The sequence below is a fragment of the Xiphophorus hellerii genome, chromosome 8 (genome assembly GCF_003331165.1).
Source record: "Xiphophorus hellerii strain 12219 chromosome 8, Xiphophorus_hellerii-4.1, whole genome shotgun sequence".
NCBI lineage: Eukaryota > Metazoa > Chordata > Actinopteri > Cyprinodontiformes > Poeciliidae > Xiphophorus > Xiphophorus hellerii.
In genome coordinates this window covers 27,982,881-28,010,191 of record NC_045679.1, presented here as the reverse complement: position 1 = coordinate 28,010,191, position 27,311 = coordinate 27,982,881, and the positions used below count along the sequence as shown (strand labels likewise).

At 40.7% G+C, this 27,311-nt stretch overlaps 1 protein-coding gene and 1 long non-coding RNA gene across 2 annotated transcripts in view; both read right to left on the bottom strand.

Annotated features, from left to right (window-relative positions):
• gfra2b (GDNF family receptor alpha 2b) overlaps positions 1-27,311 on the bottom strand; it is a 121,217-nt gene that overhangs the window by 67,117 nt on the left and 26,789 nt on the right. Inside the window, exon 3 of the mRNA XM_032569875.1 lies at positions 12,454-12,531. Coding sequence (XP_032425766.1) covers positions 12,454-12,531 — 78 coding nt within the window. The remainder of the gene's footprint in view (positions 1-12,453; positions 12,532-27,311) is intronic.
• LOC116724295 (uncharacterized) lies at positions 22,653-27,114 on the bottom strand. Its single transcript, XR_004340131.1, has 3 exons — positions 25,639-27,114; positions 23,568-24,094; positions 22,653-23,440 (listed from the first exon to the last, which is right to left on the bottom strand). It is a non-coding gene; the product is annotated as an uncharacterized LOC116724295 (long non-coding RNA).

Genomic DNA, 27,311 nt, shown 5'->3' with positions numbered 1-27,311 from the left:
GCTGTATTTGGTATTTAAATAGGCTTTTATATATGTTTTTAGAGAGTATCTGATAAATTTATGGATTTCAGTTATTCACATGTGGGTGTGGTCCCTAACCCTCACAAAAACCAAAAGTTGGGCTGGAAATGTACTCCATATAGGCCTTGGTATAGGGAGGTAGTACTTTGAATTTTATTCACAAGGAATTTTAGGATTCATTTTTTTCTCCAACATTATAATTCAGTCATATCTAGATAAGTCAATCTGCAGCTCATATTTCCTTTAATCTAAAACTTTAAAGAGATTAAAATGCTAACATATGTTCACACCTGTGTGTGTATAAAAAGGAAGAGCTCTAGGATTCTAAATAGTTCATGTTGTAAGGTGGATCATTTCCAGCGCTGCAGCTTGGTGGCTCTTTGGGACACGTCTTTATTTATGTGACAAACTTCCTCTGACTTTGAAGGAATTCTAATCCAGTTTCACTGCGTTAGCCGTGTGAAATAAACTCTAGTTTATCACTAGAAGACCAGGTTTTTAGTCCAGAGCTGTCCTTCCTTCTTTTATCCCTCTGTAACTCCAAAAGCAGAAGAATCCTGAAGACTGACTCGATAAAATCCTATTAAAACTGTTTGAGGTTTAACCTTTCCATGGACTGATCTGTGGCTCAAAAGTTACAAACTGCAGTTCCTGTATCAAAATCATCTAAGAGTTTTTTTTTGTTTGTTTTATTTTAATTTTTTTTTCCTTTTTGCCGTAGCAGCCTTACTCCCACATTGTGTTGCAGAGACAGTCGTCACTGACACTGCAGAGGGAAAACTCACAGCTCAGACTCCATATTGTGCATGTTCACAAAAACTGACCAAAGGAATTGAAATTTCAGGGGAAATGTAGCTGATTACCACAGGACATCATTGCATCCATTCTTTGGATCATTTCCCTCAACCTGTGGATGAACAAGCTGATCCAGAGTTCTGTAGACATTAGGAGAGCTAACCGTTTCACAGCTGGTTGCCATGGAGTCTCCCCATGCTTATAATATGCACATACAGTAAATGTTATAACATATTTTTTCTTGTCTTTGTCAAATCTTCACTTTGACTAAGATTTTTTTGTCAAAAACATTTTCTTGATTGATATTAAAAAGCAATAAAAGAGTAAAACTACTAAAGGTTGAATACTTTTTAAAGCTACTGTATTGAAATGCGTGGAGTGTGAATCCATGACAGATGAAATAAAATGTTAACTCTACAACCTTTGCACTTGTCTTAATTTGGGGAAGCCGTTCTTTACAGTGACTGCTCCACACACACACAGACAGATTTCAGTCAAAGCTTTACACAATCGGCCACAAATCTTTGATCTCTGCTGTTGTTCCTGTTGTTTGTCAAATTAAAATCAGCAAAAACACCCAAACATCTGTAAGAACTCCAAGATTTAAAGCCTCGTCTAAATAATACCTCTTAAACACTCACCTTTCAAAGTCAAGACAAATTCTTAACCAACTTAGAAATCAGTGAGTTGCAAACACAAACCTGCAGCGTTAACAATATAGAAGAAACAATAGATGCTCCAAACTGTAGTAGAAACTGTCCAAAACACAAAACAAGATGAAAATATTTTACCTGTGATAGATATCAGCTTCAAGACCAAATAAATCATTCTGTCCAATGGCCTTTCTAATTCATCCAGTCAGTGGTTTAATTGTGATTTCTGTCTTTAATAATATCCTGAGTTTCAATTCCTGAGATTGAAATGCTACAGCTTAAATGTGTTGGTAGCCAAGCTTTCCTGCTGTTCAGAACTGCAACTTTACACCCCTGTGTGTGTGTGTGTGTGTGTGAATGAGAAAGAACAGGATAAAATATACAGCAAGGGTTTTTCCTTTCTCTTATTTTAGTAAAAGTGATATTACAGAGCTGACAATTCTTAAACTGGGATTATTTTAATTTCTTCTTTTTTATTATTATTTTTTGTTGAACTCCAGTAGTCTTAGCATTGCAACTGTTCCCATCTGTCTTCAGCTGTTAACACTGTAAAACACAGACACAACGTCCAGCTGTCAGTGTTTGGATGAAACTGAGGAGGAATGGCTGTTTTCTGTCTCTTTTGACACAGTCAAGCAGTCAGTCCTGCAACATGTGACAACTGCACAGAGTGTCCAAGCAACAGAAAATCAAATACACTTGGAGGCGTAAAAAAAAACCCAAAATCAATATATTAATATGATTGCTACTAAAAAAGAATAATTTAAAAAATACTAATTCAATGCTGATTTACCAATTCCCATTTCCGCATATATGTGAATGAGTAGAGTATTATTGTATTCTTATTATTATTGCTGCAGCGCTACAATAACTCACACTCAGCTTCTCGCTTCCTGAGTCTCATCTGAGCAAGGAAATATCAGCTCCTGAAAGTTTTAAAGTCTGCTAACATGGTGAGAACATCCAGAAAAAACACATAGGGAACCCTAGCTAACAAGGCTAACATAAAAGGGTTGGTCAGAGATTAGTTTCCTATGAAGTAGATGAACCTGAATCCACATGCTAACTCTGTCTGTGTGTCTGTCTGTCTGTCTGTCTGTCTGTCTGTCTGTCTGTCTGTCTGTCTGTCTGGACAGACGGACGGACAGATGGATCCACTGTAGAATACAGTGAGCAGTTACTGCAGGTGTTTCCAGCTCAGAATCCAATCAAAGTCCATATCAGTGTTGACAGGATTAGTTGGACCTCCACTGAGTATTTTTGGGAACTTTTCATGTCAGTGTCACTAACTGTCCATCCTGTCTGCGACATAACCATGAACATATGCAGCTCCTGTGCTTTGTTTGCACATCTGCATCTGGTCTTACATTGATATTTTTGCTTCCTTGATAGATGGGAACATCCAGTTCATGCACCAAAGAACAAAGGTTCCCAGCATCTGTGGCTGTGGACAGAAGAGTTCATCTGACAGAAAGAGAGTAAACTCCTTAAATAGAAGTCGAGACAACTGATTATAAGTCTTGTTTATGAACTGCAAAGTGCAAGAACTAACTGTTAAACTGGAAGAAAAAAAGGCTGTCATAAATTACAGATAAGCAGACAAAAAGCATACTTCCCTCTGCCAGGGACAGGAAACTAAACCAGAGCTCCTGTTCAATGTTTAAATCCCTTTTCATCTCAAAATGCTTCCACAGCAGCTCATATAACTGAGCACTGAACAGAGACCAGGACCAGGTGTTGACACAAACTGGATACACAGCTGCCTGTTTGGTCTGATACTCATATTAGAGTCAGTATCACTATTTAACCCTCTCAGCCCAGACACCACCTCTGAGCCCTCCCCCCTCCACCTCTCATTTCATTGTGTGATTCCCTTCCAGCAGGCGCAGCAGAGGGGAGGGCGGCTTTGAAAAGCAGCAGATATATATAGAGAAGAAGAAACTGAGTGTTTGGGGCAGGAGTGTAGGCCAATTAGAGAGTCGCCCTGGGTTGTCCCGTTATCTTTCTCACACACGGCCTCAGCAGGATGTGGAGACAAAGCCGTACGCCGGTGTGTATGTGGGACACACACTTGTACCCGTATATGCCCTCACACAATGTTTTATTAAAACACTCTGAGCTTCTGTGTCTATTATAGATATATATTTACACACCGCAGAGACATGATATAACGAGGTCAGAAGCAGAACTGAGGGAGGAGGTGGGCGTAAAGGAGAGCAGAGACAGGGGGACTGGAACTGGAGACGAGCGAGGACGGAGGAAAAGAGGTCAGGCTGTGAAAGACAAGGGAGGAGAAGCAGAAATGTGTAACTCGGTTCTGTCCAACAACCCGTTGACCTCGGGTGTCACCTGCTGGCAAAAGTAAATCTGACCTTGAATATGTTCACATTTCACCTTACAACCACAAACAACTGGGATGTCTGTGACAGACCAACAACATGTAGCACAAACACCCTGAAGTGCACTGAAAAAAGGACGACGTGGTTTTCAAAATTCTTTACGAATGTAAACACAAAAAGTGTACCCCCTTTACTCTGATACCCTTAGTAAAATCCAACCGACTATGTTCAGAAATGTTTTAATTAGTAACTAAAGATCACCTACTGGTAACTTATTCTGGTCACACACTGCAAATATTAAAACAGATTAAAGAAGCCAATCAGATTCACCAACACTCTATATATGCCGCAATCTGCCAAAATCCTGTTTATAGACCTGGGCTGTTAGATGATACATGTGCTATTTGGGAAAATAAAGGTATCATAACTATAGCTGATTTGGATGTGGTTTGTTGCTTTGCCTCATTTGTGCAGTTGTATAATAAATATGACATTCCCAACTTACATTCTTTCTGTTATCTCCAAATTATGTGAAACAAAGGTTTGAGCAATTTGAATCCACATCACATTTATTTTATGATAAGTTATCATTGGCCCCAGATTCCAAACACCTGATGTCTAAACTTGTCAACTGTTTCACTTTTCCTGTGTCCTCAGATTATTTGCGGGAACCATGGGCTGAACATTTGCAGTCAGACAGACGTATCAACAGAACTGTGTGAGAGCGACACATCACAGGTCCACTCTGGCTGCAGACATTCTTGCTCTAGGTTGATTCAATTCAACGTCATTCATAGACTACAAAATCCAAAAACTAAGTCAAGCAGAAATCTTTCCATCAATATCGTGTCAGAGTGATGAGCATGGTTACGCTAAAGGGACCTTTTCTGGTTTTGTCCTTAGTTGTTTGGTTATTGGTCTGCAGTTTTCAGATGGTTCTCCAAATGGACATTTAAAATATTGCAAGACTTAGATGCTCCACGGATGGTCTGGACTTTACCTAGGAACTTCAGGTGGCTTTGCAACTTTGATTGTGACTGCTAAAAAGGTCATCCTACAGAAAATCTACCGCTTCAAAAATCTTCCAACATTGACCAGGAGAAATGGCTTCCGCTATCTGACTGGAACGTATTTGTCTGGAAAAGCATCAAAAACACAAAAAAAGATGGACCTTTCCTGGCTCATTATCAAATCATCACAGTCTGGTTAACTGAGATAACATGAGCTCATATATCACATTGTTGTCCCACTTAATAATTTTATGACATCAAAGTCCAGTTGCACGTTGTCTTTGTTTTACTGGTTTTGTTGTTTTTCTATTTTTCCTTTCTGCCAGTATTGTGATTTTGTTTTTGTTTTTTTCCAATTCTATGTGGTTTTGTAACTTTAAATGAAAAGCTAATAAATATAATATTTAAAGGAAATTCAACTAGTTCAAAGGCGTTGGAAGTGTTAGGGAACTTCTAACACTTCTAAGTGTTAGAACCCATCAAGGAACCCGGCAGAACCCATCAAGGAACCTGGCAGAACCCAGCAGAACCCAGCAGACAGGTCAACAAGCCAGAATCGGCTTAAAGCAGCAGTACGTTGCCTGATCCTGAGCTCTGCCAGCTCTGTTTTATATGTGGAACTTTCATGCAAACACAAAACGCAAAAGAAATTTCACTTTCCTGATACAATTTCTCCTTCTCTCTCTGACTCATGCTCCAGTTGCTCTCATCTTGCTTGTTGTTCTTTTTGTAAATAAAAGCTTGGTCCACCTTGTTTATCTTGCTTACCTTGAATTAAACATTATGACAGCAGGGATCAGCTGAGTGGCATAAATTGTGAACACTTTGTTGTGTACCAATGTACTGCTGAAGTATTCGTTAACATGGGGGTGTGTCCTCTGTGGCAGCCATCTTGTGTTCCAGCTAAAGAGGAGGCCTGCCTCAAACCTAGTTCTTTTATAGAAAGGGATAAACACAACATGTTTCATTGATATTTCACTATTAATAATTGTTAAAACTTACATGATTTATGTAAAAGTAAAATTAGTTTTCCCTTTCCCACTCTGGAAGGGTGAGGTGAATTTGGTCAATTTAAATTGAAGGCGGGGTTTGAGTGTGGACTGGACGTGGGGGAGAGACTGATGGGACGGCTGCCATTTTGAAAGCTGCTGTGAACCTGGAAAACAGTGAAGCAGTTTTGTTTGCTGTACAGCCTAGGAAGACGGATGGCTTCACTTTTCCACACTACACCTCCCAGTGGAACACCTCCACCTGAAGTCCTGAGGAGGTTGATGGGAAACCACTGAAACACCAACAGACTAAGATTACCACCAGAAATATTTGAACATTTGAACAAAAACTACTGGATTAAAACAGATAAAACAGGCCAGGCAAAAATATCAGACTAGAGAAATACATAGAAGTCCAATCAGTTCACATAGTTAATGTTCATTTAAAAAATGTGTGAAATGAGCAACTCACTAGCCACCCTATTAAGTAGAACATGCCAGTGCCAGATTGCCATCAGAACTGCCTACATTTTTTTTTGTGGCATAGAAATATCTAACGCCCCAGGAAGGTTCTGCTCCTGTATTCTGTGATCCACTGTGCCAAATGTCTTTGGAAGATAGCATCTCCCTCTGACATCCCAAAAAACTGAGTGTTCAGGTCACCATGTGAACCACATCCTGAACAAACACACACAGATGAAGCTGTGTCAGGAGGAAACGTCTTACCTCTCTCCCCTGTGGATAGATTATCTGCTCTGCTCTCTTTTCTGCTGCCATCAACTCTCCTTGGCTTTCTGCTTTCTCCAGCTCTCGTCTCACATTTCCTCTCCCCCTCCCCTGCTCTCCTCTCCTCCTTTTGTCCCATATTGCCTTTGTTCATTTTATCTTTTCTCCCCAACTCATTTCCACCTCTCTTCCTGTTCCTTTTCACCTCCTCTCATTTTATCATCCCGTCCAGTCTCCTCTTGTCACCTTTCATCTTGTCCTCTCCTTGTCCGCTTTTCTTCAAAAATTTCTTTGCAGTGCTTCCCTTTGCAATCCCTTTCTTGCTTTCTAAGTAGGCTGAGATCTAGTACTTACGTGATCAGGTCAGGTACCTAAGAGGATCAGAATAGTGCAATTAAGTGCAGATTTTAGAATTGTAAAGGTTTTTACAGGACACCTTTTTGCTTATTGCCACATACAGTAAGTTCTTGATTTTGATAATGACTCCAAAAACCACCAAGAAACATTAAATAAACCAACAAACAGAGTACAGATCCAACATTAACAGGCAAATGTTCATAAAACACCCTGAAATAGATTAAATTACTGTCAATATGTTTAACTATAGCAACATCTGAAGCTCAATGGAAAACCTAAAACACAACAAGACTCCATTAAGAGCAATAGCCAACATACTGGACCCTGTTGTGTAACAATAGGCTAGATTTACCAATGAATAAACATTCATAAATCCCAAAGGCTAATTTTAACAAAATTAGAAATTAAGACCAAAATGACCAAGTCAGGTCTCCACCTGATTATCAGGAAATAATAGCTAGATGCTTTTTAGTCTCAGTTATTTCTAACTAAAACAAACAAAATGCTGGGTATGGTCTATTCAGCGTAAGGTGATCTGGTGTATAACTTTACTACCTGGTAGAATAAGACTGGTTATTCTGATTATTGTGGCCTTTAATCACAATACTCAGACAGACAGTAGAGGACATGCAGCATGAGTGACACAGCTGGGATTTGAACCTTTGATGGCTGCATCCAAGTCAGAAGTCAGTGTCTTTAATACAAGATGTGCCTTCTCTACTATACATCACACTGTCCAATTATCACTTCTGCTAAGACTTTTTTTTCCAAGTTAATTGTGATTACTTAATTCAAGAAAATGTTGAAAGTAAAAACATATAAATGTTTTCTAAATATTAAATAAATAGAGAAACGTCTAAGTCCAAATTTATTCATAGCTCAGCAGATATATGTTTTTATTTGGGTTTAGTTGCTGTCAGTTTCATTTTCCCATTGATTATTACATGTACATGTACCTCACTACCACACACCTCACTCTGTGGTGGAACAAATAAAAGAAGAGTAGAGTGCTAGTCATGAACCACAATGTGAAAGCAGAGCCACAATGTTCCATTATTCACTAAGTCAAGGTAGAAATTGGTGGACAAAATCAGAAATCATATCAGAATTTTGAACAGGTGGCCTACATCAGCTTAGGTTATGCTGCACTCTAATCATCTTGTTGACAATTAATCTGCACTGATCATACCTTTTTTTGTGAATATTCTAAGTATGATTGTAATGGCTGCATAATATTAGATAATCTTGTGTTGGTGATAACATCGCAATGACACTATCAGATGTAATGTGAAGTAAAACCAGGAAGACAAAGAATTGGTAAGTTGGCTCAAGTGAACACCTACTACATATGATTGGTGAAAATCCAATTACAGGGACTTGAGCTGATTTTCTTACAGTTTCCAGCTCAGAGGTTGTTCTCTTGATTCTCTTTACTGTCAGTCTAATCTTCTTTTTTTTTACCTCTGCAGTTTTCTGTTCAGCTTCATTTTCTGTTCTAACACCTGATAGTGTCATATTACCTCTGCTGGCTGTCATATTCTTGGCACTAATATCTCACTCTATTGAAGCAATGCCTCTCCCACTGGTCACTGAGCCTTTTGGGTTCTTTCTTTTTTTACATAGCTTCTATCAGCTCAGCGTCTTAACGTGTGACAGTGTCACTCTGGCTAATATCCTTCCACATTCCCTCTGCTGGTACGTAGAACTGAAAGAGAAGACATTTCTCTTCAGGATTGGGAAATTGCTGCTGATTACCAATGAAAAATTCTACTACAGAGTTAAACAAGGACATTTTGCAGTCCAAATCAATTATGAGGGGAATAGAATTGACACAAATGCAGAGTGGGGATGAGCAGTGGCCCAGTGGGGAGAATTATTGCCTTGCAATAATTCAGAAGGTCCTGAGGTCTCCCTGTGCATGTGTGGGTTCTCTCTGGGTACTCCGGCTTCCTCCTGCCAAAACATGACTGTTAGATCAATTGGTCCCTCTAAGTTACTCCTGGGTATGAGTGTGTGCATGAATAGTTTTGTGCCTTTGTTTTCCCCGGTGATGAAACATTCCCATGGTGTTATACTTGGACATACTTGTTAAACAGATATTACCCACAAAGCAACCAGACTAGTGGAGATGACATCTTGGCTGATTTCTCATGATTTTCCATGACATCCCATATTGAAGCAGTGTGTGTGAGGTATTGTCTTAGAAAACAGCCATAGAAGTGAAAATATTAATTAGCCAGATGCCCAGTTAATGATGTAATCACAGATTTACAACTCCATGACATCATCATCATCAAGTAGGCTTTACATTTGATGTAAAGCCTAATGTTAGAAGATGTAAACTTCTAACTTTGGAAGAAAGCATGTAGTGTATGTAGATATCTGGTTTCAACTGTGTGTGTGTTCACAAGCGATGTGAACAAACCATGAAACAATGTGTTCTGATGGGAACTGAAACTCCATTTATTTGCTAAAAGCTGCATAGGACAACATTACAGATTCAGTGCTGACATTTAAATTTCACAGCCATGTTTGTATGAGTAATGGCTACAACTCTATTTACCCCTCACTCACATCTTCTAGCTGCTGCGTTCAGGGCTCTACACAGCCCACTGTTTTTCATAGAAAAACACACAGAAACACACAACTCAAGACTCACACTTTGTCATGCCCAGCCTTGCTCTCCAATCAATTCGTGACAGTCTTGTCTGAAACTTATTTCAATGTTCCAGTGCTCTTTCTTCTGCCACTGCTATTTAACACAATTCTGCATTATCCTCTCATCTTGCCCTCCTCCCATCACACACTCCCCCTCTCTTTCCATCCCTCTCTTCATCCGCTTAGGTATTGGCAGACAGGCTTTCTGCTGATGCTCACATCACGCTTTCACACTCTGCTTGACAGTTGATTTGACCGCAAACAGCAACACAGACTGCTCCTGCAACAGTCCTGCACATGCATCATCAAACATCAATGTTATGTTCTCTGAAGCTCTTTGGACCTCGAATTAACAAATATATGAAAAGGTATAAAAATGAGCCTCCTGCTACTATCAATGTGTGTGTGCGTGCGTGCGTGGGGGTGTGTATGTAGAAGATAAAAACACAAAGTGCTTTTGAAGTTGCATTGGTTGCAGCTCTCCTGCTTTGACTGTTTGTACTTGTGTTAATCTCAGAGAGCAGAGGCCAATTTACAGAACTGTGAGTCTATTTCACAGCTGTTTGAACACAGAAAAACACACACACGCAGAGTGTAAATAACGACGTATCGCTCGGGGCTCCTGACATTTAAACACTTTTCGAAAATGCGCATGAACCCCTTACACATCACGAGTTGTGAAGCAGGTTCAGTGACGCACAGCCAATCAGAAAGTGAAGACCACATCCAACACTGTCGTGTCAAAACTTCACGCTGTTTAACATTTTACTTGGTTCAGACGTGTCTCTGTTTGCCTTGGCGTCACGTGTTTGCTTTGGTTTAATTAGTGATGGAAAATGATGGGACCGAACACATCAAATCTTTGAAAAGTGGTTTAATCGATGCCGCCTGACTGAACTCTGATAGATGAGATTATTATGCAGCAGGCATCATGTGGTGATAAAAACAGCAGGCTCATAAACAACAAGGCGGAATTTAGATCAATCTGACAGCATGCTGAGCTCACTAGCACCACACTTTCTCTTGTTATCACAGTGTCCAGAAGTGAAATACAACACAACACCTGTGCAGATGTTTTGTGTGACTTTGAAAGTAGCTGCACTATTCTAAGAAGGTCACGTTTTCAAACCAGGAAGCAAGAAAACAGAGCAGGTACTCCAGAGACTATTGTTTACTAACAAAAAAAATCAAAATTTCCACTCCTTCCTTGGTGGATGACCATCAGGATCAGTTATTGTGAACTAAACAGTTGCACCTAAAATGTAGCCACCAGCACTTCAGGTTAAGTCAAGAAAAACAGCAGCTGTTTGCAATAAACTACCAAAAAAGAACACTCTATATATTTCAATTTCTTAAATATTGCAAGTTAAGCAAATGTGCCATTTTTAATAACTATACAATCTTAAAATTGTTGAGCAAATCCATGTCTAGCATCTTCAGTACTTAGTAAAGCAACCTTTTGTTTCACTGACCATCAGTGTTCTTCACAGACAGCAGGACATTTTCTCTGAGGATTTTCAGCGATCTGATTGGATCTGTTTGGCCTCCACATGCTGCAGGTTTCCAGAGCCAGTTGAGGCAAAGCAGCACCATTGAGCCACAGCCATGTTTCACCATATGTACAGTGTTCATGTGTTTTTTTCTTCCTCCTCCAGACATCCCACTAAAATACCAAAAGCAAATCTGATGCACATGTAACATCCACAAACAGCAGCAATGGACGACAAAGAGGTTTCTCTGGCCCACTGAGGGTCCATTTCTGATCTGATTGGACTACTGTTGTGTTCAGGTTGTGCTAAAAGGAGTTAGCCTGTTAGCAAAGCTATTTGAGCCTAAAATTACATTAATGTCAGCGTCCACAGTCCACATTTCTAAAGAAGCTCCATGAATAATCAGAGCTTCCTGAAACTCTGGGAAGACGAATGGAGAAAACAGAACTTTTCTCCAATCTGATGGTTTAGAACTTTGTTGTTGAGCTCCTATCTCTATTTGCTCAATTATAAATTACAAATGCTTTTTTTGTCAATATATGGCTTTTGATTAACACATGATTAACTGCAGACCCTGTAATTAGTTTGAATTAAAATTTTAATCAAGACCCAGCATGATATAATTATAAATAGATGCTGAAATCCTAACACTGCTGCCAAAAATTGTTGCAGTGAATTTCCCCTCTGTGGGACAATAAAGGTAATTTCTATTCTACTATATGTCACACCAAGTGCTCCCAATTGTTTCATATTTGCTTTTATTGCAGTGTGAACACAAATTCAAATCAGACAGAATAAAATGGTTTTTAGATGACATCTGTAACATTTCATTAGGTTCATACCGAACAGATGTTAACATAAATCCATAATGTCCCATCATTAGTGATCAGCTCATTAACTCAAGCCTGTTATGATGTTCCAGATGTGTTCCACTCTGCTGTTCTTTTTTTTTTTCTCATATCAGACGTCTTATCGTCATGGCTGCAGTCTGATCAGAGCTGCAACATTTAACATGTATTCACCAGGTCATAGGTAGACCTATGGTTCATTTGTAAAACAAAAATCTTTCGCCTGCTAAATGACACTATGATGTCTTCCATGATGACTTTGGAAGTACATTTTGGAAGGCTTCATGAAAGCTTTCCTTTAGCCTCACGGTCTCATTTTTCCCTCGCTGACATTTGTAATTACAAAGTCATTCATTCAGTGGCTCCCACAAGGAGCCACTGAATGAGCTGTTGGCTTATCCCACCCAGCCTGGGAATGCCCCATCTGCAAACAACTGCTGCATCAACCTAAACATTTGAATGTGCGTGTGTGTGCGCGTGGGTGTGTTTGTAAGTCTCAGCTCTACTGAAAAAACACAGAATCACTAATGCACACACACACACACACACACACACACACAGTATTACCTGAGATAATGGAGGCGTGTCTGAATTCCTCTGAGAAATGAATGGGTTCGTATGGAGACGTCTCGTAGAATTCTTCACCTGAGAAACAGCAGAAACAGGAAAAGCGTTCAGCAGGTGCACAAACTAGCCAGCAACAACTGAGCCACCCAACAATCTGGATCAACATGGAGATGTCTTTAAAATCGCTGTGCTGGGGCGTCGCAGGGTGCAGCAGTAGAGAGCTGCGCTGCACATACAGAGGCTAACAGCTTCCTGGGTTTTATTCCCAACCTTGATTCCTTTGCTGCCCGTCTTCCCTTCTCTCTCTGCCTCCGTCTTATCTGGTAGCTGTCAGTAAAGGCCACTAGAGCCCAAAAACATAAAAAACACATGCTGGTTGACCTTTACTACACAAAAAGCTAACCACACACATTTGGCAGATTTGTTCAACAAAAGAAAAAATCCGGGAGGAAATACAGGAGAAACTGTGAAGACCAGAGAACACTGCAAGATTCAGCTGCATATTAAAACAACTTCAGCTGGATTTCCTGTCAGCCTCTGGTTTGGCCACGAATGCCTTGAAAAACCTCACATTTTTCAGACCTTTGAACTGAATAATGTTTTTTTATATATATATTTTATATTTATACAGTGAACCCTCGCTATTTCGCGGTTCACCTTTCACGGTCTCGCTGCTTCGTGGATTTGCATCGTGCATTGTGTTCTGCATTCTGATTGGCTAAACAGTCTCTCCGCTTCTTCTCTACCTGTGTATCAACAACGTTGCGGTATAATATGTACACATACGTAAAACAGCTTGCCATATTTAACATAATCGATGGTGGCATGTCGGTTTATAAGAATCTTTTTGCCCAGAAGAAAAAAGAGCGACAACAACTACCGATAACTATGTTCTTCTCTCGAAAAAACACACCTGCACCGCGGGCTTTAGAAGAAAAAAAAAACGCTACAGAGCGGAGTCAGGATGCAGCGGCTCAGTCAGAAGAGCAGTGAAATACTCGTGAGTCACTATTTGTCCTACTGTACTTTGCTTTTTTTTCATAATCAATTTTTATTTTCTCCCGTTCTAATCCAATGACTCAGGTCTCGGTGGGGCGGCGCTGATCTCCGCAATTCGGGCACTGGAATCCGCCTTCAGTTCGTATTAAAATTATTATTTTAGAGTACAGTAGTTATTTGTAAAATAAATAAATGTTTATACAGTACTTTTCATTTGTTAAACAAATGTTTGGGCCTGTAAAGAGATTTTGTTCTTTGGTTTCAATGTATTATGGAGTATTTCATTGTATAATAGCCTAATTGTAAAAAAATAAAGGTTCCTACTTGGCGGATTTCGCCTATCACGGGTTCTTTTTGGAACGTAACCCCCTCGAAAAACGAGGGTTCACTGTATTTGTATTTTGGACTTTGCAAAAGCACTTTGAAGGGCAAAAGAAAAAACCTAGTCCGCACTTTCAATTTCAAACGCAGTCTAAATCAGGGGTCTTCCACAGTGGTCCTGGAGGGCCGGCATCTTGGAGGGCCAGTTTTTCCAGGCCACATCTTGATGATCCCCAAGAATTTTGGAGAAACATTCTGTGTATCGCTGAGACAAAAGTTGAACTGTTTGGAAGACGTGTTTCAAATTCATCTGAGATAAATGTAACACCGCATTTCAGAAAAAGAACACACCATTAGTAAAGTACAGTGGTGGTAATGTGATGGTCTTGGGATTTTTCCTTCTTCAGGACCTGGAAGACTCACTGTGATAAATGGAACCATGAATTCTGCTTTCGACCAAAAACTCCTGAAGGAAAACGTCCGTATGTTGGAGACCTTGAACTGAACCAACTCTGGTTCTGCAGCAGGATCAAGTCAAATAATAACTGGAATATTGATCAAAATATTTGATGTGTATTGACAATTTTGATGATGGCATTTGAGAAAATGTAATACTTTTTACTGCTTTCACATTCGGTGGCTGTCAGATACATAGTCATTTTATTATGTTCTTATGTTTTCATGATGTAAAGCACTTTGAATTGTGTTGATGCTGAAATATGCTGCAGCGATAAACTGAGATTTGATTTTGATACTTTGAATGATCCAAAAACACAACAGCAAGTCCACCTCTGAAGAAATATAAAATGAAGACTTTGAAATAATCTAGTCAAAGTCTTGATATGAATCCTTTTGCGATGCTGTGGCTGTTCATGTTAGAAAACTGGTCATTATGGATGAATTACAACAAAGATGAGTGACCAAAATTCCTCTACAGCTGGAAAAAAAAACTCACTGCAAGTTATCACATTGTAGTTGTTGCTGGCGTATATATGTAAAGATATTTGCTATCCTACTTTCTGCATTCTGTATTTCTGTTTTCCCAGTCAGCCATCAGAAGCTCCTGCTGCTGCTCTGTTGTTGGTTTTCAGCAGGAAGACAAACAGAACATTAAAATGACTAAATGTCACTTCAGGAGAATCTCCCACAAAACGTTGATGGCTAAGAGCTTATCATCAGCTCCTCTCTTCCTGCAGAAACCATGCTGACATTAAGCAAGCAGGGAAACTCAGGCAACCAATCAGAATGACTTACAAACGCAAATGTGCGTTAGTGGCTGCAGAGCTACATGAGCAGAGAAATTGCTTTGGCAGGTTGAGGTTTTGGTTGAGATAAAAGGAAAAAAACAAACATTTTAAGCAACATTTCTCTGATCTCTGTCTGATCTGACAGATTCAGCTTCTGAAACACAACCCGTATACTGACTCTGATATGTCACATATTGCAAATGGTGACATGGAGTCTACGATAAACTGACTCACAGTCACAGCTATCAACATTCTCCAGAGAAAGAACATTAACCCCCCACCAAAGTTCCTACTGGGTTTAAATTCAGTTTAGTTACTTTTTGAAATCCAGTTGGTTCTACAATGTCTGAATATTCATCTGCTGATATAACTTGTTTGATGTTCTTTATATGTAGGATGAAATCCGGGTTGCATGTTGTAGAACTCAGTCAGGTTCTGTGAGTAAGACATGATAGATAAACCAGATGGTTGAGAGATCTGTGAGAGGTGAATTTAGTCTGTGTGTCTGATGACTGATGTGTTCTGAGTTTAGCTTTTAGTCTGGGGTGGAGTTGGGTGGACAGCCTTGGACTCCATGGGGTTCAGAGGTCATATGGTTCTGCTGTTTGAGCGAGTCAGTGACCAGGAAGCAGAATTCTGGACGACTAAAAGATGGACTGACCACTTCTTATTAAACCAGCATACAGTATGTTGCAATAATCTAGTCAGATTAGAGATCTCTGTATTCCCAATGTTAATGTTCAACAAGATCAACATCCTGACTTTTAGACAAATGTTATGCAGCATTTTCAACCATCACAGAAGGTAACAGAGAAACAGCAATGCCCTGTTTCCTTCATCTCCGTTTAGTTCTGTTAGAAAACAACACAGATTACTGTAATCTTGTGAGATCTATTGAGGAGCTGTGAGTTGCAGACAAGTTCCACCCTCAGCTATGTTGTTATAATATTGGCCTGGTGAGGAATCAACCCAAAGATAGTGAGAAACTCATTTCCACTATCACATAATTTATGCCTGTTGTTTTTTTTATATACTCACATAAACAGACTTCCTTCATATCACAGCGCCAAGTTTCTGAAATAGAAATCAGCAGGTGATCGAAGCAAAGTTTTAGTTATTTGGAATCAATTTTCCAAGCAACTTATGCAAATTTTTACACCAAAGAAATTATCACTCTGACAACATGAAAAAGCTTCTGTATGATCTGTGATGCTCTCTCTGTTGTTTGACATTTATGGGGTGAAAAAAATATTCTGACCTGACCACCCCCACCTGCACATGGAATATTAGTCAAGATAACAGTAAAGGGTATTTGTTTTTTTTATTATCATGAATCACCACTTCCTTCTGAGTTTTTCTTTTTTCCAAAGACAATTGCTCGTCTTTGTGTAGTCGCATTTTATTCTAGATTATTTATTTAATAGCCATAACATTGCCATAGAAAGGACAAAAATATGCTTCAGTCAGTTTAGCAAGTGTTCTTTAACTTAGCTCCCAAGGCATTAATAGTTTAAAAATATACATTTTTAAAACTCTGACAATCCAAGCAGAAAATGATGGAGGAAACAGTTTGAGAGAAACGTGGTTCAGCTTTAATCAGAGACAGTTTTCAGTTTACTTTGGGAATTGCACTTTTGCTCACTGGTCATTGACCTGGGAGAAGTGAAAGAAGAACTGGGACTTAAAACCAACAAATACGATTGCTGGTTTGATCAATTCAATTCTCTTTGTTGATCGAGTGCCAATTAAAAACAAATGCGATCTCAGAGAATCCAGAGGTACTGTACATTCTGTTTAATTTGGTTGTGATGCTGAGAATGAACACCATGAGGTGGCAGAATCCTTCACCAGCTCCACCAGGTTCAATTCCAAATGCTTTGGGAATATTAAGAACTTGTTCTCTCTGGTTTAGGAGACTAAAACTTTGCACGCTGTAGATGTCTTCATAACAGCACCCTGCAGCTTCCCAACACGTCTTGTCAGCAATTACCAGGGTTCCCAGACCTACCTACACCTCCCAGAATATCCCATTTGATATTTGGAGGCTTATTTTCAAAGACTGACTAACCTTTTTCTGTCACAGGCTCTAGCATCACCAGCTGGAGCAGCTGGAGTCTGCAGATCAGGAATGCTGTGGCTAAAAATAACCATTTTATTAGGAGAAATGGAAATATGATACTTGAAATGTTTTGGGCAAATTTAAGGGGTAGCGCATTAAGTATCTCAGCTTTATAGTTAATTTAATTATCTTGGCTTCTTGTCAAACTGAAATATTTCACATCATTTAACAACTTATATAATGTGATCAACTGTCTTTTTTTTTTTTTCAGTTTTTTCAGTGTGACAAAAAAATGAAATGGAAATAGAAATGTTTCTCCCCGTTGGGGGGAAAATCCTTTTTTACATCATGTAGTTAATCCAACAAGTGTTATAAAGAGTGTTATGAGTGTGAGGATGGATGAGCAAGAGCTGAACTCAGAGGATGTTGCCCTGGTTTACTGGTGGATTTACAATCTAACCTGTTGTAGAAGATACAGCTCTCTGTCTGAGTGTTTACTGTCATTGTTTTAGATTTTACATTAAACCTTGATTTGCTCTTGTTCTGGATAATTCCTTGCCCGGTCATTCCAGGTCCTTGGTGGACAGACGGCTGACCTTGTCCAGAGTGTGTTAACGTTGAAAGATCAGAGCGACCGAATACCCTCTGAGCCACAGCTGAGCAAACTGACACTTTCCCCGCTAAAATGAGCGGGGAAGGATTCCATTAACCCACATGTCCTTTTATCCAGCAGGTAAACACTCAGCAGAGAGTCACTTATTCACTCTGCATTCAGATGACATTTCCACTGAAGTGTGTGGGAGCGTTGGAGAGCAGCCAGGATCTCCAAATAACAACTTGTGCTCATTCACAGTTTTGTCTCTAATCTTTGCGCCACACTTTAGCGTGCCAGCCAACCGCAGGGCTTGTTTACTCCGGCTTTGTATCGACGCCGGCCTGAATTCCCCCTGCAGTCATTTACCACCCGTAAACATTAGTCTGGCATTTAGCTGCACACAGCCTCCCGCCGCTCCTCTGGCTCGGCTCATGCTTCTGCTCACAGCGACGGGACCATCACACCCGCAGAGTTCCAGCTAATTCACTCTCACTGAGTGTTTTCTGAGAGGCTAACAGTCCGATGGTGCTCCGGTCTGCTCTGGTGTGCTGGGACTCAGACACCAGATGTCACCGAGTCCATTCTCAGAAATGTGGACTGGGGTGGACAGTTTTCTGCCGCCTCTCTAAATAAATGCTGACATGCAGACTTCAGTCTATTTCTAGCTGCTGAGCTAATGTCCATAGATTGGTGCTGAGTGAAGATGAAAGAAGAAGTAGGGGTATTGAGGAGAGTGCTGCTCTGAGCCTGGAATTACTGGCAGGAGCCACATTTGGAGGAGCTGTTTTTTCCCCCTTTTAGAAATGACTTTTAAGACCCAAAATAAAACGAAAAATTATTCTGCTTTCCTCAGCAACATCCAACAATGTGAAGCTTGGAGGCTGAAAAATGGCACAAACAACTTTCCATCACTACTCAAATAAGCATACTGTGTGTGTGTGTGTGGGGGGGGGGGGGGGGGGGGGGGGTGCTCTATGAGGCAACATTTCAAAATAGCAAAGTACATTTTTATTTAGCTCTTTAATTCTGATGCCACTAAATAAAATTCCATGCAACCAAATGGCTTCAGACGTTATTAATTAGAGTCCATCTGTATCATCTCAGTATAAATGCAGATGTTCTGTTTTGGCCTCAGAGGTTTATTAGAGAATAAGGACCAGAGCAGACAGGTCAACATCTCATCAATGTTTACTCAACTGATCAAATGTATGATGGCATGTTACAGCTATGGTATTAAAAAAAAAAATTAAAAAGTACATTTCTGCAAAAAAAAAAAAAGAACTCAGAATCTCAAATCAGACATTAATCTGTTTTGACAATAATCAAAAATGTTCTAGAAAAAAACCTGGAAATTTCAGAATTTTAAAAAGCATAAATACGGTTTTCTTTTAAGCTTCTCATCAATTATTAGCAATTATTAGAAGTGTTTTGTTGCTGAATACATTTTTCCACAGATTATTGAGAATGGTATGATTCATTTTCTGCAGACCTTTTTTTAAATTAAAATGTAAATAAAAACGTGCCAAATTAATGCTCATTTTACATAATTTATCCTTAAACTAATCCATTCCTGTATTTTCTTAATCAAAACTTCTAAATGATATAATGGTATACCTGTACTGGATCCAGTCTGGAGTCTGAATAGTTTTTTAACCAGAGACACACTCAAGCGGCCCATGGCAAATCTGACAACACTGAAACATGGTGGTGGCAGTATGATGCTGAGGGGATGGATGATAGTGAGCTCAATATAGGGCAATCCTACAATCACAAAACCTGTTTGAAGGAGCAAAACATTAACAAAAAATATATTTATTATTTTTTACAAATACAAATATTTTTCAGACATAAATTCATTGATGCACAAAGTAAAACAATCTCAGACATTATTTGCATGTATTTACAACTGCACGTTTTGATTTAGTGGCACAACATTTATATACCACACACACATTCCCATGTCAACATGACAGACATTCTCAGTTATTTCATTCTACAAGGTTACAGAACTCCATTCACAACACGGTCTGATTCACCAGCAGCAAATATTTATTACTGCAATTTGAGCCCACAGAAGAATCACTTCTTACATAAAGCCTTAGCTTTGTGTTGACAGTCACATGAAAGTAAATACATTAAAGTTTCCCATCATGCTGTCATAATCACAATGAGAAAAAGTTCAAGGGGTGTGAATATTTTAGCATGGCAATGTACGAGGTAGCGCTGAGAAATGTTTGAAAATATGAGCACTGACCCTACGAGGTGACTAAAGATCTGGAATAAATAGACATGAAGAGCAAAGGTGCAATTTAAAGCTAATTGTTATTGAAATCCTCTGCTCACTCGCACAGCAAATGATAACACTCTGTGTTTCACTTGATGAATATTTCATTTGCTCCTGAATAATGAGCCACCTTGGAACCAGCGGAGGGTCTCTGAAGGAGTGTGTGTGTGGGGGTGTGTTTGTGTGTGTTCCAGCCTCTGTAGTGATGTATCAATGAGGAGGCAGAGATGTGAGGGAGCACAGCTGATCCAGCCGGGGGCCAAGCAGCAACAGCAGAGCTGGTAAACACACAAGCTGTTTATGTATGAAGCTGTAATATGTACATTTAGCCTGTGGGCATACACACACGCACGCCGCTCTGCTTACTCAAGCTCTACACACACCTGAAAACACAGCACTCAGGTCCGGTGTGGTTGTGGAGAAGGTAATGGCTGGCGGTTTTCTGCTGCCTGCAGGTCTGATTGTGCTCATTGACTCGTTGAAGTTTTTGAAGAGGATCTGCAAAACGTTTCAACCTGCAGCTGTTCGCAGGAGGATAAAATGTTCAAACTGCTGGAAAAGAATGACGTTATTTTATTTTAATTGTTTGTCTGGCTAAACAACTCAGTATTGTGTCATATTGCTGGATATAAGATGCTGTTATCAGGTGGGATAAGTTCCCTTTAAAACCTTTGCTTTGATACTGACGATAGGATTCTTCCTTTAATCTTTTCCTTTTAGTTCTGCTGTTAATGCATCTGCAGAGATCAGAACTCAGATTAATGGCATCTTGTAAACAAGCAGTCAAAGCTCCAGCTGAGCAATTTGATTGTAAAACTGTAGCAGCAAACAGACTGAAATGGTCACATTGTGAGAGTGGAAAGCAAACAAAGAAATCAGACCTTTCTCAGCCAGACACCAGGAACGAGGCTTATCTAATGCTATCTGGGAACAGTTGTTTGTCTTCAGCTCAGGGTGATTCTCTCCTACTCTCTATTTAGATTGTATCTCCTGAGTTTGTGTGTCTGCAATCAAACTTGGAGACCTTCCTGGTTCACTCTATTAGCCTGTCACACATTCTGTCAGCTCGTTGTCTTTTCTGTGACACAAGAAGAGATGTGGCTTTAGAGCAGAGGCGTGAAGGCTGGACCGACTGCCAGCTTGTTTTGCACAGTTGTACCTAAAGTTGTGAAAGAACCTCAGTGTTGGTTCTGTTGGACCTCACTGTCAGTTACCTACTGACACTTCATGTCTACAATTTACATACATTGGCAGAAATTCACCACACAGAAAATGACAGAACCATCTGACCCTCTGGAAACAACATGGATCTGAACTGCTGGGGACTTTGACAGTCTGCTGGTGGCAGTAAGAGGAAATGATCTTGCTCAGTAGCTGGAGGAAGCAGTGGAGAATCTTCATGGAATGTTCGTTAAAATTTTTTGTACACCACCTCGACCTCCACCCAAACTTTACCTCAAGCATTCTCAGCCGGACCGACTCCACTGGCCATCAACACTGAGTTTCCCCGGCTACCTGTGCTGAGGTTTTGGCAGCATGTTGGACAGAGGTCAGCATGGCCGCCATGACTGGTCTACAACTACACAGCTCTGTACACACTGTGTACTGTAGAACCTTTCTATCAGAACCAGAATTAACTTCTTCAGTGGAACATTGTTTTTCTAAAATGGGAAAGATTTGAATCATCTGTCCACATGGAAACTGCATTTTAGTGAATGTTTGTGATAAAGTTGCAGCTACTGCAGAACCTTTGATAAGGAGTCTCTATAGAAGACTCAGCTCGCCTTAGTGGTTCACCATTCATTATTTCTTGCTGTGTTTACGGCTAACTTCAGGCGAAGGCTTTAGACCCATGTCCCATACTCCAGGTTCAGCGCCACCAACAGGTCTGAGGGAGAAATAATTGCATTTTGGGTCGTTTTTCTGAGTGGATGAAAACATTTCTGGAAATGTTCCCATGTGGAAGCAGGTGCTTTTGAAACAAGCAGCATGTTGTAGAAAAGTACACTTCTGTGTTGGCTGATGATCATCTGATCCACCAAATCAGCTGATGAGGTGGACTGATACTATCTCTGGCTTGTGATTGTCATCTTTATGCTTTAATTGTCCTTATGTCCAAAAATTCCATTAGTTTCATCATTTTAATATCAGACTGTCCTACCTTGGCATGTGATTTGCAGTAATTTTTCGTTTCATTTGAGTGAGCATTCATGTGAACAAAATTCTTGGACACTCAGATTAAATGAACTGCAGACATGAAAAGTTAAAACCCAAAGCTAGTCAAAAAGAAGAGAAACTGTACTGCGTGTGCATGTCTAGGCGTGAGGGCGTGTGTGTACGTGTTTGAAGGAGCAGCTTTAATCTGCTGGTAGGATGCAGTCTGCAGGCAGAGGGTCAGTGTTTCCCTGTGCAGTATGCTGATGAGTCACAGGTCAAATGGCTGACCCTAACCTTTGATGGGATGTTTTCTGGGTTTGACAACATAAAAAGCACAAGGTGATCTTAGATCAGAGCCTTGCTTCTTCCTGCGGGGCACTCTTAAAGGGGCAGTATTATGTAAAGTTGACTATTTTTAGCTTTACATCATGTTGTAATGTTATTTCCTCATTAAAAACCAATGTTTTTAATGAGGGAATCATGCATGTTTGATAAATTCTTTAATCTCCCATGGCAACCATTCAGCTGTGCAAAACACTTGATGGGACCAAGTGCTGCCTCCCCACAGCTGCAGTTTCCAAGCTTCTGAACTCCCACTCTGCTCCTTTAGACTAGCCAGGAGCAATTAGCAAACACCTGCTGGAACTGCACATCTGCTGAGCTCATTGTAGGAGCTACCTCTCAGAGCAACGCTGGTTATGGAGCCATCCGGGATCATCCAGGAGTCCCCCCAAATGGCAAGCACTATTGCCATCACTACCTATCACCTTACCAAATACCAACAGTGGTCAAGCTCCAGAGGCAGCGACACTGGATGTTGACTGATCATCAATGTGCAATTTAGGAGCATCTACACATGCTACTCCATGGCAGAAACTCAGGTTGATATAATAAAAGGGAGACATTGCTTAAACAAGAATATTTACATTTAATTACACAAAAACAACAATATATTTCCAGGAACTTAAACAACTATGTTACAAAATAAAAAACACACACAGCAAAACACAGCAAACAAAATCAAACTCAAAATGCAAAAAAAAAAAAGAGATCTAAACTACTACTATGCAACCCTCCTTGCACGCAATGGCCGCTTTTGTGGCGTGTACGGTGTACCTCTGCATTTTTTTGCGCAGCATGTATTTTAACATGGGGCTGCAATTTGGAAAAATATTAAGACCCTTTTTCGATCTTCATTTTAGCGGTGCGTCCTGGGTGGCGGGTTGTGCATCCTCTGATTCCTGCAAGTCCTGGGTGGTGGTGGAGTCACCTTGCCCACTTGGAAGAGGGCTATGGGAGTTGTCCGTGTCCTTGAGTTCTACTGTCTGAAATATAAAAAGACAACATTAAATGATGTTCTTGCCTGCCTTTTGGGATCATCTGTGAATTTTTTCACTGTGGATCATCTGGAAAAAAGGTAAGTAATTGAATATATTAAAGAATTTTACATACCTCCTCCAAGGACTTGATTTTGGCCTTGGCCTTCTTGATCCACCTCTGTCTGTTCCGCAGCTTCCTCCACAGCTCCTTAGTATCTGCTGCCATTTTGGTGCATTTGGAGCAGGAGGAGCTGGAGGGAGCCTCGGAATCTGACACATCCCGGAGCATCTCATTTTCATCATGGCCAATGTCCAAGCTAGAAAGCATGGGCGGAGAGGGGTTGGACGCCCTGAGGGCCCTCAGGCTGGCTATGGTGACCTTTCTTTTCAGGTCATCAGCAATGCCCTTCACCTTTTCTTCACCCAGCTCCGGGTGGCCGATGTCTGTCAATTCGAGTTTTGCTGAAGTCGCATCCCTCTACTGGACAGGAGAGGTGATGAAAATTTACTCGCCCTGTGGCATAGTTAATTAATATTCTTTTCTCCAACTTGTTTGAGATTGAATGTTTGCTGATCAGGTGTTTACCCAGATAAATGAATTGATATTCACATATCGGGCAGTGTGGAGGAGGCTTTGGGGGTTTCATTTCTATAGGCAAACTGACGAGGAGAAACAAGACAGTTTTACTTATTTTAATATGAAAAATTGGTGTGAAATCACAGAGCTAAATCACAATTAATCAATCAATCACATTTTATTTGTATAGCACATTTCAGCAGCAAGGCATTTCAAAGTGCTTTACATCATTACAAACACAGAAACACATTGCAACATAGAATCAACAATCAAAACACGACATTAAGTCAAGTTCCATCAATAAATTTGTAATTGATTACGTTTCAAATACAATTCTAAACAGGTGGGTTTTTAGTCGAGATTTAAAGGAAGTCAGTGTTTCAGCTGTTTTCTGGAAGTTTGTTCCAAATTTGTGGTGCATAGATGCTGAAAGCTGCTTCTCCTCGTTTGGTTCTGGTTCTGGGGATGCAGAGCAGACTGGAACCAGAAGACCTGAGAGGTCTGGAAGGTTGATACAACAACAGCAGGTCTTTAATGTATTGTGGTGCTAAGTCGTTCAATGATTTGTAAACTAACAACAGTATTTTAAAGTCTATTCTTTGAGCTACAGGGAGCCAATGTAGGAACTTTAAAACTGGTGTTATGTGCTCTATCTTCCTGGTTTTAGTCAGAACGCCAGCAGCAGCATTCTGGATCAGCTGCAGCTGTTTGATTGATTTGTTGGACAGACCTGTGAAGACGCTGTTGCAATAATCAATACGACTGAAGATGAACGCATGGATGAGTTTCTCTAGATCTGGCTGAGACATTAGTCCTTTAATCCTGGAAATGTTCTTCAGGTGATAGAAGGCCGACTTTGTAACTGTCTTTATGTGGCTCTGGAGGTTCAGGTCAGAGTCCATCACTACTCCCAGGTTTCGGGCCTGATCGCTGGTTTTCAGTTGTAATAACTGAAGCTGTGCATTGACTCTAGATCGTTCCCCTTTAGGTCCAAAAATAATAACTTCAGTTTTGTTTCTGTTCAGCTGGAGAAAGTTTTGGCACATCCACACATTTATCTGTTCTAAGCATCTGTTCAGTGATTGGATGGGCTCTGAGTCACCTGGTGACATCGTAATGTAGAGCTGTGTGTCATCTGCATAGTTATGGTAGCTAATATAATTTCCTGTTATAACCTGAGCTAGTGGGAGCATATAAATATTGAATAAGAGCGGTCCTAGGATTGAACCTTGGGGTACCCCACATGTGACTTTTGACCTCTTTGATGAGAAGTTTCCAATTGAAACAAAGAAATCCCTGTTCTTTATGTAGGATTCAAACCAGTTAAGCACTGGACCGGAGAGTCCGACCCAACTCTCCAGTCGATTCAGTAATATGTCATGGTCAACAGTGTCAAAAGCTGCACTGAGGTCCAACAGAACCAGCACTGTGGTTCTCCCACAGTCAGTATTCATATGGATGTCATTGAACACTTTTACGATTAAGTCCCTGCAATGTAGGAGAAGGCAAGCATGATACTAAATGGCAGCCACTCACTGCCATTTTGAAGCAGGCAGGCACATGTGCTCTTAGATATCTTCAGAAATAAACACATTTTAATGCTATTAAGCCATTAAAAACAACTTACCGTTGTCTCTCCCTCAAGAAAAGCACGTGCAAAATGCTCCGGTTTCTCCACTTGTTGCTCACTGCTCTGCCGTCTCCCTCACAATGAGTGCAGCAGCTAACAACTTGCACCTGCCCCATCAAACAGATGAGTCATCATGTCATGTGACCCGCAGTGGCAGAGCTCCTGCTTCTGTATGGCCGGTGCAGTTGACAAGCTGCAGCCGTGAGGACATGTGACCGCTGTGGCAAAAAAAAAAAATGCAGTTACTTATTTTTCTTAGAATAAACACATTTTAACAATTTTCAGTCATTAAAAACAACTTACCGTTCACTCCTACCAAAGCCCGTGTGTGCTGCCGGTCGTGTCTCTCACAATGATGAAGCAGTAAAGAAGTTTCCAGTTTTCAGGACGCGTGTCTGCTCATATACATAATAATGATGTAGTCCATAAAGAAGTCATGTGACCTCCGTAGCACTGGTTAAAGCACTTGCCTCCCACCCGGCAGACCCGGGTTCGATTCCAGGATCTGACAACACTTTTCACTGTTTATACAGTCGAAGATATAAGCCCATTTACAGTATATGTATGATGTAACCATACATAGAAACACATGGTTCGATGTCTCCCATGTGGGACAGTGACCAATGTCTGTAGCGGAAATATTGAGAGACTCTGCAGTTGAATTTCGCTAGACTATTTGATTCAGCAATCCGTCACCTGAAGATGAGGACAGTGAATGGGCAACTGTAGTGGTGTGAACCACTGCTGGAACCAACATTTTATTTATTCTAGAAAAAAAAGATAAATCGTAGTCCAATTTAAATATTTAGAACCACCCAGGACCAGGACCATGTCCAAATGAAAAACACTTAGTACTCCTCCTTTAATCATCTCCCAGAGACAAATTCTCAAGTTCATAGTAATCTTTCTGAACAGCTTTGTCCATGATTGTCTCTGCTGTATGTATTTGGTCCAGGTCCAGAGAACCAGGGGGCACATGGAGCTTCTGTACCTGGGACTAGGGCACCCAAAGCCCGCAAGGAGGTGGGCTGACCACACCAAGGACCTCCAGAGATCCAGGAGGGCCCATGGACTTAGACTTGATCCCCACACTTGACCTCCAGACAACCAGGGGGCACATGGAGCGCATTTAGCCAGGAATATAACACCTAGGCCCGCATGCAAAGAGAAATGTGGGGGGAATAAAAACAGTGCCATTTCAGTGGATGCAGCCTTGCTCCCCGTGGCACAATGGTTAAGAAACTTGCCTCCCACCCGGGTTTGATTCCAGGAGCTGACAACACTTTTCACTGTTTATATGTGGACAACCAGGGAGGCCCATAGAGCTTCTGTACCCAGGAATGAAGCATCCTAGGCCCGCATGGAACTTGGATGACCACCACCATGGACTGCCAGAGAACCCGGGGGGGGGGGGGAGCACATGGAGCTTCTGTACCCAGGAATCAAGCACCCTGGGCCCGCAGAAACTTCCATGGAGAAGCCCCTGGTTCTCCAGAACCATCAGGGACCTGGACCAGACTCTGGGTCTGGACCAGACTCTGGTTCTGGAGAACCAGAGGGGACCCATGGAGCTTCTGTAGCGAGGAATGAAGCAACCTAGGCCCGCAGGAGCAGCCTAGGGTGCAGCCCCTGGTTCTCCAGGGGCTGCTCCAGTACTCAATGGACTGGTG